The sequence below is a fragment of the Ornithorhynchus anatinus genome, chromosome 2, assembly GCF_004115215.2.
Source record: "Ornithorhynchus anatinus isolate Pmale09 chromosome 2, mOrnAna1.pri.v4, whole genome shotgun sequence".
In the NCBI taxonomy this organism is placed as follows: Eukaryota; Metazoa; Chordata; class Mammalia; order Monotremata; family Ornithorhynchidae; genus Ornithorhynchus; species Ornithorhynchus anatinus.
Window position 1 is genome coordinate 7688179 of NC_041729.1, and position 16876 is coordinate 7705054.

Here is a 16876-nt window from a genome sequence, read left to right on the forward strand (position 1 = left end):
TGACCTTGGAAAGTCTCTTAACTTTCTATTTTTAAAATGGGGGTTAAATTCCTGTTCTCCCTTCCTCTTAGACAGTGAGTCCTATGTAGGACAGGGAACATATCGGATCTGCACGTATTTCATCTATCCCAGTGCTTAGTACAGTTTGACATGTAGTGAGTGCATAATAAACACCACAATTCTCATTATTATTATTGTTAATACTAATGTAATTGTTATTATATCATTGTTATTATTGTTATACTATTACAATAATATACTTATTGTTATTATAATATAACAACAATAATAATAATAAACACTAATGAATATTGAATACCCAACACATCGTGGAAGGAAATATCATTCATGCACTGTTATTTTCAAGCATCATCACAATAATAATAGTGATGATAATGGTATTTGTTAAGTGCTTACTCTGTGCCAGGCACTGTTTTAAGATCTGGGGCAGATACAAGATAATCGTGTTGGACAGAGTTCCATGTTCCACTTAGGGATCCCCATCTTAATCCATATTTTACAGACGAAGGAACTGAGGCACTGAGAAGTAAAGTGACTTGCCCAAAGTCACACAGCAGATGAGTTGCAGAGCTGGGATTAGAACCCATGACCTTCTGACTCCCAGGCCTGTGCTCTATCCACTAGGCCATGCTGAATGGATAGGATCTTACCAGAAATAGATACCATCTTTGAAAATGAATGGCCTAGATAAATATATCTATATCTAGATATGTAGATATCTCTCTCTATATATGTATATATGTATACATATATGTGTGTGAGTGGGGGTGTGTGTGTATATGTGTGTTTGTGTGTGCACATGTGTACACACCTGCCTTTGGTTTCCTAAAATTCCCAACGAAATTTTATACGTGTTGGTTCTAGCCACAAGTAATCACATAGCCAACTCTTACAATAGTAGTTTTGTTTCCCCAATCTACACTAAGGTTCTCACCAAAGGTCATGCTTTAATAGAAAAGTTCCACCGAAATCGTTATAGGAGGCTACATTTGAGCAAAGCAAAGCAATGTATACCCCCAAGCAAGCTCCATTTCATAAAGTTCCAGATGAAATTCTGCCTCTGTAGCCAGAATTGAAAAAAAAAAGAAAAGAGGAAGAAAAACCCTTCCAGGAGAAGGACATATATCAAAGGAAAGCATTCTACTCGCGAGCTCACCCCGTTGATTCTACAGAAGCACTACAACAGCAAACGCCGCAACTGGCTTGTCGGGACAAAAGCAAACAATAAAGGAAGCCTGATCATTTTTAAGCTCCAGTTACACGCACAAGAGAAAATTCAATTTCCTTCCAAGCGTGACTAGTGGGAAAAATGAACACAAGAAAAGGCATTTATCTTTAAGGGGTCCGTCCGTCTCCCAAGAGAATGAGAGAAACCGTCGTGAGGCAAACCCAAGGGTAGGCTCTTTCACTGTAATCTCTCCTCTACCTCAGACCTAGAGGAGCAGGACTCTAGCAGGATCTCAAATTAATTTTTTCACAAATTGCTTCTGTCTCCATTGAGAGGAGTGAGAGTTAATGCCACATACTGCCTAAGGACTCCAAGGCCAGCCCGGAGGACTATAGCTGCATTTAATGGAACCCCAGTCAGAAATAATATGCTGACAGATCTCTGAATATAGTGTTGCAAACTCATGTCTGCTGAGGAGCCCCACTAATAATATTTATATTAATAATTATTAATATGTAATATTATATTGATAATATTCTATTTATTGCTATTGTTCTTGTCTGTCCGTCTCCCCCGATTAGACTGTAAGCCCATCAAAGGGCAGAGACTGTCTCTATCTGTTACCGATTTGTACATTCCAAGCGCTTAGTATGCTTAGTATAGTGTTCTGCACATAGCAAGCACTCAATAAATACTATTGAATGAATGAATGAATAATAATATCGTAATAATAATAATAATAGCATTTGTTAACTGCTTACTATGTGTCAGGCACTGGGTTAGAAACAGTCCCTGTCACACATTAATTATGGTAATTATGATTATGGTACTTGCTAAGCACTTACTATGTGCCAAGCACTGTTCTAAGGACTGGAGTAGATAGAACTTAATCAGGTTGGACACAGTCCCTGTCCCACATAGGGTTAACAGTCTTAATTCCCATTTCACAGTTGAAGTAGTTGAGGCACAGATAAGAGAAATGATTCTTTCAAAGTCACATAGCAGACAAGCGGCACAACCGGAATTAGAACCCCGGGCCCTCTGACTCTCTGGCCCTCGCTGTATCCGCTAGGCGACGGAACGCCTTTGCTGCTGCGAACGTTTCATTTGCACGTTGCTCAGATCCGGGAATCGGCCCAGATCTGTTAATGTAATATGTGCGGTGTTTTGTGGCCTCCTGGAGAGAAGAAGGGCATCTCTGGGGCTGTGCCTTACCAGCCTGTGTTGAATTCGACATGCGCATCGAAGAAACCCACAACGGGAGACGTTGCAGCTTTCCAGCCCTGGATCCGCGCTCGGATCAGCCCCTCTCGCTTGTTGTTGCGAACAATCTTCACCAGGCCCGGGTACCGTTTATTGACGTACTGGTCCAGATTAAATTTCAGCTCAACTGCGGAGGAAAGCAATAGCACGTCTCATCAGGATCCAGCCTGAATGATCATTATGGAAATAATAATATTTATGGTGCTCGTTAAGCGCTTACTATGTGCCTGGCACTATCCTGAGCTCTGAGGTAGATATGAGGTTGGACACAGTGCCTGTTCCACAAGAGGCTCAGGTTCTTCATCCCCATTTTACAGATGAGATGACTGAGGTCCAGAGAAGTTAAGCGACTTTCCGCAAGCGCCACAGTAGACATGTGACGGAGCTGGGATTGGGACCTGGGTCCATCTGACTCCCAGGCCTGTGCTCTAACCACTAAGTCATGCTGCATTTAAAGTAGCACAATATGCCTCCCACATATCAACTTGGTCGGGGGGGGGGCGGGGAGGTATGAGGCCCAGAATGCAACTTGTGCACCCCAAAACTGTCTATCTTAGATTGGAGGCTCCCAGTGAACACATTCTGGGTCTATTTAGCAGAACTTCATTCATTCATTCATTCATTCATTCAGTCGTATTTATTGAGCGCTTACTATGTGCAGAGCACTGGACTAAGCGCTTGGAATGGACAATTCGGCAACAGATAGAGACCATCCCTGCCCAACAAGGGGCTCACAGTTTAAATGACTTGGACGGGGCCATAGAAAGCACTATATCCCGGAGGGCATTTAGACAATACAATACAATACAAAAGAGAAGCAGCGTGGCTCAGTGGAAAGAGCCTGGGCTTGGAAGTCAGAGGTCATGGGTTCGAATTCCGGCCTTGCTACTTGTCATCTGTGTGACTGTGGGCAAGTCACTTAACTTCTCTGTGCCTCAGTTACCTCATCTGTAAAATGGGGATTAAGACTGTGAGCCCCAAGTGGGACAACCTAATTACCCTGTATTTACCCCAGCACTTAAAACAGTGCTCTGCACACAGTGCTTAACAGTGCTTAACAGATACAAATACCAATACAGTTTGTTCTTCATGAGAATAGTCCCATGCTGTGAGACATGGATGATGATCCTAATCAAAAATGACAATGCAAACAGATGCATGCAAACCAAACGTGGCTTCAGACCCACAGTTATTTCTGTCTCTAGCCATGAACTTGGGATCATTTTAAGTAACACACTGGAAATCCAGTCCAACCAACCGGAAACAACTCAGCAGTCCATGACCATCCATTTATCCAGCAAAGATAAGCTTCCTTGTCTGCTAGAGTGTAAGGTCGTTGTGGGCATGTTATGTGTCTGTTTATTGTTCTATTATATTCTCCCAAGTACTTAATACAGTGTTCTGCACACTGTAAGCGCTCAATAAATATGACTGAATGAACCGAGGTAGTACAGGGAGGGTTTATTGAATGCTCACTGCATGCCATGCCCTGAATTAAGTGCTCGGAAAGTACATAAGAAACGCAAGATATGTTCTCTGTCCACAAGGACCTTACATTGTACCAGGAGAGACAGACGTCGAACTCTCAAACATACGTGTCTCAAATACCACAAGGGTTGACAAGAGGCATAAATGAATACAGAAGAGGCAGCCGAAGGATTAATGAGCCTCGTGTCCTTGCTCACCGTTATCACTGTTGTCATCCACCAGAACGATCTCCTTCAGCAGATGCGATGGGGTGTGATTGACAACGCTGTGCACCGAGCGCAGGATGACAGACAGGGCTTCGTTGACGAAAATGAAGACTACGGAGATCTGCGGCAGGTCTTCCGCGTAGCTCATCTGTTTGCACCTAGAGGAAACCGGGCCAGAAATCAACTAGGATAAGGTTCCACCGTACACCTACAAGTAATAATAATGATAAGGGGCATTTGTTGAGCGTTTACTATGTGTGAAGCACTGTTCTAAAAGCTGGGGAAGGTACAAGCTAATCAGGTTGGACACAGTACGCATGGGGCTCACAATGTCAGTCCCCATTTTGGAGAGGAGGGAACTGAGGCACAGAGAAGTGAAGTGACTTGCCCATGGTCACACAGCAGACGAGGGGCAGAGCTGGTATTAGAACCCAACTCCCAGGTCCGGGCTCTATCCACTAGGCCAAGCTGCTGGGCTTATTGTGATCTATGGTGCGTTTTGTCCGAGCAGCCTCCCAAAGTCAAGATCACTGCCTCGCTGTTGGTGAGGAAAAGGTATGTTTCTCCAAGAGAAGATGAAGAGACGCAAGACTTTCTTCCATTGCAGCCCGAAAGCAGTTTATCAATTTGGTCATCCCAAACCAGACCACCTTTTTAATATTTTGCATACTCCAGTGGGTGAGCTGTATTTACAGAATGTGTTCAATCCACTGATGGTATTTACTGAGTGCTGACTGTGTGCAGAGTGCTGTATAAAGAAGTTGGGACTGTAGATAAACAGCATGGTCTAATGGCTAGAGGACAGACCTGGGAGAGATGGAGTACTACCCTTGAAGGGGTTTGTTTTCCAGACTGTAAGTTCGCTGTGGGCAGGGAATGTGTCTGTTTATTATTATATCGTACTCTCCCGAGCATTTAATACAGTGCTCTGCACACAGTGAGCGCTCAAGAAATTCGACCGAATGAAGTTTGTTCCATCTTTGGCCTGTGAATTCTTCTGATTGGAATCAGGAGGCTAAGCATAAGTTCTGGGCTAAGCATAAGTTCTGGTGATGACTTTTTAATGGGGCTGCTTTCTAGGAGAACTTTCTCTTGACCTCTAGCATAGCTGTGCCATTTTGGGTCAAGGCCACGAATATGTGAATCAACAACATTCAGCTGCTGCTGCTGTTCTCTTGATGGATTCTTTGATCGCTGAGGAAACATAGACACCAAGGCATTCTGGCTTCTTCCCCCTGCTGCCATGTTCAGTGCAGCTTCTGAGGCCTTCACACCAACTAGCATCTTTCATTCCAAGCCCTCAAACCTTCTTGTTTGATTTAACTTTCCCTTTGAGGAAATCTATGCACTGGGAAAGGAGTGGCCTATCATTATTTTCAGGGCTCTCAGCAGTATCCCACTTTACAGAAATGATTTCTTCTTTATTGGAATCAAGTTTTCCTACTGTTAACTTGTTCCCTTCTTGGATTTAAATGGTGATTATTTCCTTCATTATATTTCTGACTATCCTAGGAGCAGAATATCTTTGAATACCCTGCTCTGTAAATTAGCTCGACTGACACAAACCCTCTGGCTAAACCACACTTTTATGATATCCTAGTTCTTTATGATTACAGCACTCTTTTTGTACATCTGCATTTAAATAACTTGAGCAAAAATCTCAGGATGTAATGTAAGCGATTTTTTTTCCGCCCCAAACTGCCTGCTGAAATCTAGTCACAAGAAAGGAGATGAGAACCCAGCACAGATTTTCTGGATTGTTTCCAAATTAACTCCATTGGTTAATTCCAGGGATAGTCAATTGTTCATTTAAGTTCCCTCTTCTCGGAGCGGAGGATGCTTTCTGTTGCAGAAGCAGAAGTGCTGGCTTCTTATAGAGTCAAATGAGACCTTCTTTATGCTGACACTTGGAAACGTTGTTCTCTCCCAAGAGCTTACTACAGTGCTCTACACACAGTAAGCATTCAATAAATATGACAGATCGATTGATACAGCCATATCCTCACCCTCAGTACCCCTCCTCGGGCTTGACAGAGGAAGCGAATGGAGGTTTAGATAGTAAATTAAACAGGAATGAGGTCAGTGGAGAACAGCTCTGAAATACGACTGGTTAGAAAAATGTAATGGGACTTGTTTTTTCCAATCAGGAAGACAAACCTGTGAACATTTCCGTTCACTGAGACTAGAGCAAAGGATCCCCAACATCAGATTGAAGAACACACACACACAGGATTCTGCCCATGTATTCTTGATAACCTACATAAAGCATGTCTTGAAAAAAGCTTTCAGACAATTTTTCCAAGTATCCCGTAAAGGTTGACAAGTAGGGCTTTCTTCCAAAAGATTCCCCGGGTCTGTCTCAGAGAGCACGTGGATACAATGTCATCTCAAATTTGATGAAACGTTCCATTCCCGTAGGCCCAAGGGGAATTTACTCTCAGCCAGTGAGGGGGATGCCCAGGGCACAGTGAGATTATTATGCATAATTATCTGGTTACCCGAGGTGATTATTAAGAAGACTCAGAGGATTTTTACCTGGATAAACCCTTATAAATCGAGACTGACTGGTTAAAAACACCCCCTTCCTCTCTCAACCTGTCAATGAGGTATACTTTTCAAGGGAAACACATTCGGTGATTTGGAGAAGCAGGATGGCCGAGAGAAAAGAGCAAGGGCTTGAGAGTCACAGGGCATGGATTCTAAACCTGGCTCTGCCATTTGTTCTGTGAATTGCTTACCAGGTGACCTGGGGCAAGTCACTTAACTTCTCTGTGCCTCTGTACCCTCACCTGTAAAATGGGGATTAAATACCTGTTCTCCTTCCTACTTAGACTGTGAGTCCCATGTGGGATAGGCACTGTGTCTGACCTAGTTATTTGTACCTACCCCAGTGCTTAGAACAGTGTTTGACACATAATAAGCACTTAATAGCTGATTTTTTTTAAAAGTGCAGCCACAAAAGAGATAGCAGGGTGGATGTGCCTGGTAAATAGAGCTGTTATCTGAGGCAGGATATCAGTGCCGTCAACCCCTCACTAAAAGCCCAAGCTCTTCATGCAATGATGGATGAAAATACTCATGTCCTATTCTACTCAGCAACTATCACTACCTTAGCTTGACTTTTCCTGCCCATTTACGCTTATCGATTCGGAGACGCTATCTTAGAAGTGAAAGAGCCCTTTTAGATGATTTATGATCACTGTGGCTGTGTCTATACAGGTAGAGAGAAGTGGAGAAATTGAAGTAAATTACCCTTGTAATGCAGCCTGGAAAATAGAAGCTCCTGCCGATGAGGATGGCTTTTTTTGAGCCTGAACTGTGCAGACTGGGTGTCTGTATGACTCACACTTCCATTGGATCTTGTCTCCAGTGTGTTTGTGCCATCATAAGCAGAGTTTAGCAATTTTAATTTCTTAGCTAGTCCTCCAGTAGCAAACCATGTTCTGGTGTAATGATCATAAAAATATAGGGTCAGAGGGTTGAAAGGATCTTCATTCCAGGGATTGTCTCCAGGTTGGAATTGCTTAAATCATCCCAGAACAATGCCTCGGCGATTACCAAAAATATCTTGGACCAGTGGACCACACCGGAAAAAGATTTGTGACCCTCCCTTACCTCTATATCCATTTACTCTTTAAGCAAAGTGGACTAGTGGAGATTGCACAGGCCTAGGAGTCAGAAAGATGTGGGTTCTAATCCTGGCTCTGCCACTCATCTGCTGTGTGACCTTGGCAAGTCACTTCACTTCTCTGGGTCTCAGTTACCTCACCTGTAAAATGGGGATTAAGAGTGTGAGCCCCATGTGAGACAGGGACTGTGTCCAACCTCATTAGCTTGTAACTGTCCCAGCACTTAGAGCACAAGGAACACATAATAAGTGCTTAACAAATGCCTTCATTATTATTATTGTTATTATTATTAATAATACTTCCCATTTTATCCTCAGTGGCTATGGAGAATAAATCATCTCCTGAGCTGTTTCCAAGGAGTGTGAGGTCAAGGTGGGGGAGACCATGGGGGAAGGGAGATTGTGAGGGTGATTCTTAATGACCCAGGAATTTCTGGAACATGCAGTTCTGCTAATACCATCCGGGAGGGCCTTTTTTTCCAGATTTCCATATCTCAGGACTCTAAAGGCATAGAAATGGATGGCGGCAATAGAAATTTGAGATCCCACTTCACCACGCATGACTGGGTTGTGCCTCTGGTGTTTGAAAATGGGGTCCCATGTTGCTGAAGTACAAGTTTCCCAATCATGGAACCACCACTGATGCTTTGAACGTTGTGCAAAATCGCTGCAGGGCAAATATACCCACAGCCTTAATGGGGCATGGACAGAGGTAGTGATGGAAATAACTGGTATTCTTTCATTCATTCAATTGTATTTACTGAGTGCTTACTGGGTGCAGAGCACTCTACTAAGTACTTGGGTGAGTATAATATAATAATAAGCAGACACATTCCCTGCCCACAGTGGTTACTTTGTGCTATGCACTGTAAGAAGTGAATAGAAACAAATCGGGTTGGAGACAGTCCCTGTCCCACATGGGGCTCACAGTCTCCATCCTCATTTTACAGATGAGGTAACTGAGGCACAGAGAAGTGAAGTGATTTGCCCAAGGTCACACAGCAGACATGTGGGAGAGCCGGGATTAGAACCCAAGTCCTTTCTGACTCGACTCATACTCTATTCAGTAGGCCAGGCTGCCTTCAATCAAATCAATCAGTCGGTGGCCTTAATGAGCAATTACTCTGTGATTCATGAAGCACCCAGACAGAAAAATCAAGACATCGAGTTTATGTTTTCCTTCTGTTTCTTCCCCTGCTACCTTGGTGATAGACAACAGGGAAAGGAAGACGTATTTTCGAAAATTGTCCAAACAGCCTATTCAAATCCAGGACTGACGTGGGTAAGCTAAGGACATTAGATCAGTCCAGGCCTAGGGGTTTGCTCCAGCCCCGTTCCCTCTCTTTCCCCTGAGAAGTCCTTGGAACTCTCTCCCTCACTCTCCGCTTTTCCCTACACAGATCCTTATTCTTTTACTGCCCATCTACCATGTGAGCCAAAATGATTATACTCTCTCCTATACCCACTTCGCTCATTTCCCATCACTGCTCTCAAATTAAAGTCAAGGTTCCCTGCTGGAAAAGGTTTCATTCTCTTCTGAGCGAGCAAGCTGGCTTCAAAGCAAGATGCCACGGGGTTTCAGTGCGGAACCACCAACCGAGTCCCCTGATGTTCACCGCTCAAATCAGAGCCACACCGCGGAGTTAATTATAATGCTCCATTCTGCCGCTTTGGAAAAGGAGCGGATCTCAGAGTGACCTGTAGCAGAGTTAGGGATAGGACCAAAATCTCCATTAAACAGCAGGCTTTAAGTGGTACCTCATCAGGAGTGGATACGCTAATATAAGCTCTTTCAAAGACTGTAAGCTCATTATGGGCAGGGAATGTGACTACCAACGTTGTTGTATTCTTCCTAGCTACATAGCTGGACACATTCTAAGTGCTCAGTAAATATTCATTCATTCAGTCAGTCGTACTTATTGAGCGCTTATGTGTGCAGAGCACTGTCACTGTACTAAGCGCTTGGAAAGTACAATTCAGCAACAAATAGAGACTTTCCCTGCCCACGATGGACTGACACTCTAGAATAAAATTGATTGAATGATTTTCGTTCTCCTCAGCAGTGTTTTGAAAAAACATCAGTGTCCTTGGTGTTCCTCACCATTTCTTTGACACAGAAAATTCAAATGTCCAAATGCAAAATAATATTAATAATAATAATAATGGTATTTGTTAAACATTTATTATGTGTCAAGCACCGTACTAAGCACAGGGCCAGAAACAAAATAATCAGGTTCTACATGGGGCTCACAGTCTAGGTGGAAGGAAGAACAGGTATTGAATCCCCAGTTTGCAGATGAGGGAACTGAGGCACAGAGAAGTTAATAGACTTGGCCAAGGTCACACGGCAGACAAATCGTAGAGCCAGAATTAGAAGCCAAGTTTTCTGATTCCCAGGCCATGCCCCTTCCATGGGCCACATTGCTTCTCACAAAATGTTACCAAAGCAAGGATCTGGTGTTCTTTATTTCCTTAAGGTCAGGGTGATATTACTAATTATGGTACTTGTTAAGCACTTACTATGTGCCAAGCACTGTTCTAAGCCCTGGGGTACAGTCAAGGTAATCATGTTGGACGCAGTCCTTGTCTCACATTCTCTTAGTCCCCATTTTACAGATGAGGTAATTGAGGCCCAGAGAAGTGAAGTGACTTGCCCAAGGTCACACAGCTGACCTGCGGCAGAGCTGGGATTAGAACTCAGTTCCTTTTGACTCCCAGTCCTGGGCTCTATTCACTAAGCCAAGCTGGGTGAGCTTTCTAGGGAGACCGTGGGAGTTCAATTCCTCGAGGTCCCAGGGAATAGAATAGACCACCATCTCTCATGGAAGTTGTTGGTGTAGCTCTTCCCGGTGGCAGGGGATTGCACTAGATGACCTCTGAGGGTCTTGTCCCATACTGAGCTTTGGCTTTTACTGTTTTAACTCTCCAGTAATGCTCTCAGCTCAAATTGCTTAATCCTGCTTTTTAATAAACCTTCAGATCTCTGCCTTCCTTAAGCAGTCCCCCAAGGCAGTCAGAATCCACCGTAAGCAAAATGCTTTTAAATTGATTTAAAGAATAAACCTCCTCTCCCAAGTGCCAAGGCCTGAGAAGAATTAGACATTGCTTAATGCCTGGATACAGATGAGGATAGCCTCCTCAGTTCAGACATACTTTTTTCAAATGGCTTCTGCATCTCTCTCTGCTGCTCCTTCCCACCTGTGGTCATGGAAAAACCCGGCAGTATAATTCAAGATGGCAGACTCAGCAGCTTTTTTTTTTAATGGTATTTGTTAAGCGCTTACGATGTGCCAGGCACTATACTAAGCACTGGAGTCGATACAAGCTACTTTGGTTGGATACAGTCCATGTCCCACTTGAGACTCACAGTCTTAATCCCATTTTACAGATGAGGTAACTGAGGCACAGAGAAGTGAAATGACTTGCCCAAGGTAGCACAGCAGACAAATGGCAGAGCCGGTCCTTCTGACTCCAGGCCCCCACTCTGTCCATTAGGCCACACTGCTTCTCATCAGTCCAATTGTGAATATTCCATTCCTTGACAATTATTTCTAGTATGTTCAAATTCCCCTTTTAACTACTCTATGAAAAAGACTTCTTGTCACTTGTCGACACGATGCTATGAAATTACTACTGTTTATTTTTGGAATCAAAATGATTTCCTGTCATAAAATAGTAACGCCTTGAATCCTTTATGTGGCTCAATTCTTCATCTTCCAGAAATATTTATGCTTTCCCCTAGTAGAACAAACCTGATTTTCTCCCATCTTAATGTGATTGGAAGTCAGCAGAAAGGTAAAGATATGTTTTATAGATGAATCCATTTGTCATAGGCGATAAATATTCTCTTGTTTCTTAACTTTAGAATTTCTTTGAAGCCTATCAGCACTGGCGAAAGAAATGGATATCCTAGCAATTCCCTTTTCCAAGAATTAAGATATTAAAAATAGATTAGAAAGTCCACTATCACTGCTGAATTCTAACAACTTCTTTTTTGAGAGTAAACTGGGGATGGATTTTTAGAGTGATTTATTGGTTTCATATCTGTGCAGAAATGTAGACCGAATGTCACCTTCTCTCCTTTCCCAGATAATGATACCTTTTTTCTGTGGTGAGAAATTGGTAGGTGAGGGGGGCTCAGTGGTTTCACTCAAACCACCGTGCGCCCCTACACTTCCCTTTTTTCCCTCTGCTCCCTCTACCCCTCCCCCCCTTCACCTCTCCGCAACTAAACCCTCTTCTCCCCCCCTTCACTCTGCTCCTCCCCCTCTCCCGTCCCACCCCCTCAGCACTGTACTCGTCTGCTCAACTGTATATATCTTCATCACCCTATTTATTTTGTTTAATGAGATGTACATCACCCTAATTCTATTTATTTGCCATTGTTTTTATGAGATGTTCTTCCCCTTGACTCTATTTATTGCCACTGTTCTTGTCTGCCTGTCTCCCCCGATTAGACTGTAAGCCCGTCAAAGGGCAGGGACTGTCTCTCTCTGTTGCCTATTTGTACATTCCAAGCGCTTAGTACAGTGCTCTGCACATAGTAAGAGCTCAATAAATACTATTGAATGAATGAATGCATTCATAAGTACCGTTCCATTTTAACAATTTAGCTGGTTGTGGGCAGGAAGCTTGTCTATCACCTCTCTTATATTGCACTCTCCCACGCACTTAGTACAGTGCCTTGCACACAGTAAACACTCAATAAATAAGATTGATTGCTTGCTTGATTGATTGGAAACATGTTAAATCTCTGTTGTCTTCTGGTACGCATTCCTGCCTCGCTTATAAGGACCTCGGAGACTGATTGAGTTTTCTCCTAACTTTGTATCTTCTTGTGGTGAGCAGGGAAAGTGTCTATAAATTTCGTTGTATTATATTCTCCTACTTAGTACAGTGTTTTGTACAAAGTGAGCACTCAATAAATACTTTTGATTGATTGATTGATTGATTCGCTCATTTATAACACCTAGCCAATCCCTTTACCACTGGCCTTGGAAGGCTCTGATTTATGCATTTACATCATTTCATCTTTCTGATTCTTTCCGCCAAACTCTTTCTCACTTTATTCTCTGGGCTAGGGACCATGTCTCAGTTCATTCATTCCTTCAGTTGTATTTGAGTGCTTACTGTGTACAGAGCACTGTACTAAGCATTTGGGAGCGTATAATAGGACAATAAGCAGACACATTACCTGACCACAATGAGCTTACAGTCTAGAGATAAGCTTACAGTCTTAACCCTCACCAGTGTATTACTTCCTAATGCTTAATACATGTTCTGCTCACGGGAGGCATGAAATACGATTACCTCTCTAATCTAGTCAGTTGAATACACATTAATGGTGCTCAAGTGATGTTGCTAGTGATGATGAGGAGGAAAAATTTAGGTCAGTACTTATTATAGCCCAATTAGCATTATGCGATCATTCTTTAAAAGAATGTCATCGCCACCACATTTGAATTTCCTGTGCTGTGATGATCTCTCTCCTTACAGCTCAGAAAGATGATGCCGGATGGATCTGTTCATTAATACTTTACCATCACACAGAACAAGCAGCCGTGAGGAGCGGGGAAGAGGGATGAATCCAATCACCTCCTTTCACTATTTCATCTGGCAGCCATCCAGTCAGGAGGATGAGAAGCAGTGTTGCCTAATGGAAAAAGCTTGGGCCTGTGTTCTAACCCTGGTTCTTCCACTTGCCTGCCACTTGGGCAACTTGTCTTAGCCACAATTTTCTTATCCGGAAAATAGGGATACAATACCTGATAGTAATAATCATCGTGGTATTTTTTAAGCTCTTACCAGGTGCTGGGCACTGTACTAAATGCTCGGGTGGTAGGGGAATCACAAGCAAATACAGGAAACAATTCCTGTCCCACATCGGGCTCACAGTCTTAATTCCCATTTTATAGATGAGGGGACCGAGGCACAGAGAAGTGAAGTGACTTGCCCAATGTCACACAGGAGATAAGTGGCAGAGCCGAGATTAGAACATACGACCTTCTGACTCCTAGGTCTGTGTGCTATCCACTAGCCCATGCTTCTTCTCCTAATACCTGTTCTCCCTTCCCAGTGACTTTAAGTCCTTTGTAGGACAAAGACTATACCTGATTGCATTTGATCGACCACTGTGTTTAGCACAATGCCCGGCATAGAGTAAGCACTTAAAAATTAACCCCGTCATCCTGAATTACTTTCTTTGTCAGGGCCTGCTGTCCTCTATGGAGCACACACTGGGAGGATGCTAACTGCCCACCATCTGAGCAATTTTAGCCCCTTTACAATTTCCTAGAGAGGAAACACCTCCATCTTCCAAGTGTGAAGAAAGAGCAAGGGACAGGAATGCGAATAACTTATGAAAAGGAAACACGCTGTTCACCTGCAGCCCTGGAATAACTCAGTTTAAAAGTGACCACAGGGCTTTTCCCTGAACTTTAATGGCACTGTGTCCCGTCAATCAGAAAATAAAGCAAGTTTATGTTATTTGAGAGGAATTACAGTTCAACAAGGAGTGTTGTTCAGAGAACCAGTACATAAAGAACACTGATTTAGAGCCCAGAAAGGGGTCTAGAGTTCCAGTACTTTACAGAGGGTTGTTGGGACCAGAACTTTGTTTGCCATGAATGTGTACTTATGATGGTATTTGTTAAGCACTTACTATGTGCCAAGCACTGTTCTAAGTGCTGGGGGGATACAAGGCGATCATGTTGTCCCACATGGGGCTCACAGTCTTAATCCCCATTTTACAGATGAGGGAACTGAGGCACAGAGAAGTGAAGTGACTTGCCCAAAGTCACACAGCTGAGAAGTGGCAGAGCTAGGATTAGAACCCATGATCTCTGGCTCCCAAGCCTGTGCTCTTTCCACTGAGCCACCCTGCTTCCCCTACTTATGGGTGGGTATTGCATATTCAAGTTGATGGGGACACATCTCCATGGACACACAAATCCCTCAAACAAGCCAAAGCCAATTTGGTCCACCTCTTTCAAAGAAAGCCTCATGAACCAGAGCAGGCGTAAAAGATAGATTGAAGTCTGCAAGTCTCTCAGTCTATTCTATCATCCCTAAATTTCCCTTCCTGGAAGAGAGAAACAGCTTTAGGTACTTAGCTCATGCCCTGCTTCCTACGGGAAGAACAACCTCTCCCTTCTTACCCTGCAGACTTTTGCTTTCCCCATCTTCAAAGCCCTTTGAAATCACTTCTCTGCAAGGAGACATTCCCTATCTCATCTCCTCACCTTGTTCCCTCCTTAGTGGGACACTTAATGCAACTGAATCGACCCCCACTAAGCACGTAGACCCCCCACTCCAGCCCACAGAGCACATATGTATATAATCTTTATATTTGTCTGCTTTCCCTATCTGAATCGATTCTCCTGCTAGATTGTAAATACTCTGAGGGCAGGGACTGTATCTACTTACTCCGATTGCTCTCTTCCAAAGGCTTAGTGCAGAGTTCTCTTTTTTAAATGGGATTTGTTATGCGCTTACTATGTACTGGGTACAGTACTAAGTGCTGGGGTAGACAAGACAATTCAGTTGGACACAGTCCATGTCTCATGTGGGGCTCACACTCTTAATCCCCAATTTACAGATGAGGTAACTGAGGAACAGAAAAGTTAAGTGACTTGCCCAAGTTCACATAACAGACAAGTGACAGAGTTGGGATTAGAACCCAGGAACCCTGACTCTGGATTTTTCAACTAGGCGATGCTGTTTCTCGTGTACAGAGTACTTAGTATTCTGCACCAAATACTCTGCACAGAGTCAACACTCAATAAATATCATTGATTGATTCATTCTCTGGTAACAATGCCAGTGGCTTGAAGCCTACTGGACCCTAAATAATCACTGAAGTGTTTAATCGGTGCTATGGAATGCAAATTAGCCGTAAAATGACCACTTGCTGGTGTAATTCAGCATGACTAGTGGATAGTGCATGGGCCTGGGAGACAAAAGGGCATGGGTTCTAATCCCGACTCTGTCGCTTGTCCACCGCGTGACCTTGGGCATATCACTTCACTTCTCTGTGCCTCAGTTATCTCATCTGTAAAATGGGGATTGAGACTGTGAGCCCCAGGTGGAACAGGGACTGTGTCCAACCCGATTTGCTTATATCTACCCCAGCCCTTAGTACAGTGCCTGGAACAAAGTAAGCGCTTGACAAATACTACAACTGTTATTATCATTATTACTATTAATTCAGGTTTCTTCAGAAATAATAGGTATCGGCAGAAGTGAATACCTGCAGGACCGCCACTGCCCACACTCTCCTCACATTTACCCATTAATAAATAATAATTTAGTCACTTTTCCAAGTCAGACCTTTTTGTACTTTGTGACCAAAGAGGAGAACTCAATATGAGTTCTGTGCATTTCTGAAGCGGAGGGAATGTGTCGACCAACTTTGTCAAGTGCTTAGTACAGTGCTCTGCAAACAGTAAGCGCTCAGTAAGTACCACTGATTGATCAATTGTGCTGACTGCTGAAATGTTGACGCCTGGTTATACAATTCTAGTTAGAGACTCAAGGAATCAAATCCTTTCTGAGGGGTCTGATAGTAATACCTTGATATCTGTCCTATCCTCAGCCCCACAGCACTTATATCTTTAAATTATATATTATAAATGATTTATTTATATGAATGTCTGACTCACCTTCTAGAGAGTAAGCTCTCTGTGGGCAGGGAGTGTATCTGCCCACTCTGTTGTATTGCACTCTCCCAAGCACTTAGTACAGTGCTCTGCACAAGGTAAGCACTCAATGATTACTAAAGATTGTTTGTGCAGTTTTTTTATCTTTCCCAAGAAGTTTCACATTAATCATAATAAATGTGGTATTTGTTAAGCATTTACTATGTGCCATACACCATATGAAGCGTTGGATTAGATTCAAGGTAATTGGGCTGGACACAGTCCCTGTCCCATATAGTCTCAACCCCCATTTTACACATGAGGAAACTGAGGCACAGAGAAGTGAAGTGACTTGCCCAAGGTCACACAGCAGAAGGGTGGTGCAGCCCGGATTAGATCCCAGGTCCTTCTGCCTCCCAGGCCTGTGCTTTATCCATTAGTCCAGGCTCCTTCTCATTTTATCGTC

General features: G+C 43.3%; 1 protein-coding gene across 1 annotated transcript in view; it reads right to left on the reverse strand.

Moving 5' to 3' along the window:
• Positions 1-16876, reverse strand: part of GALNT9 (polypeptide N-acetylgalactosaminyltransferase 9) — a 242943-nt gene that overhangs the window by 151658 nt on the left and 74409 nt on the right. Inside the window, exons 3-4 of the mRNA XM_029047813.2 lie at positions 4138-4304; positions 2405-2579 (exon numbers count right to left, since the gene is read on the reverse strand). Coding sequence (XP_028903646.1) covers positions 2405-2579; positions 4138-4304 — 342 coding nt within the window. The remainder of the gene's footprint in view (positions 1-2404; positions 2580-4137; positions 4305-16876) is intronic.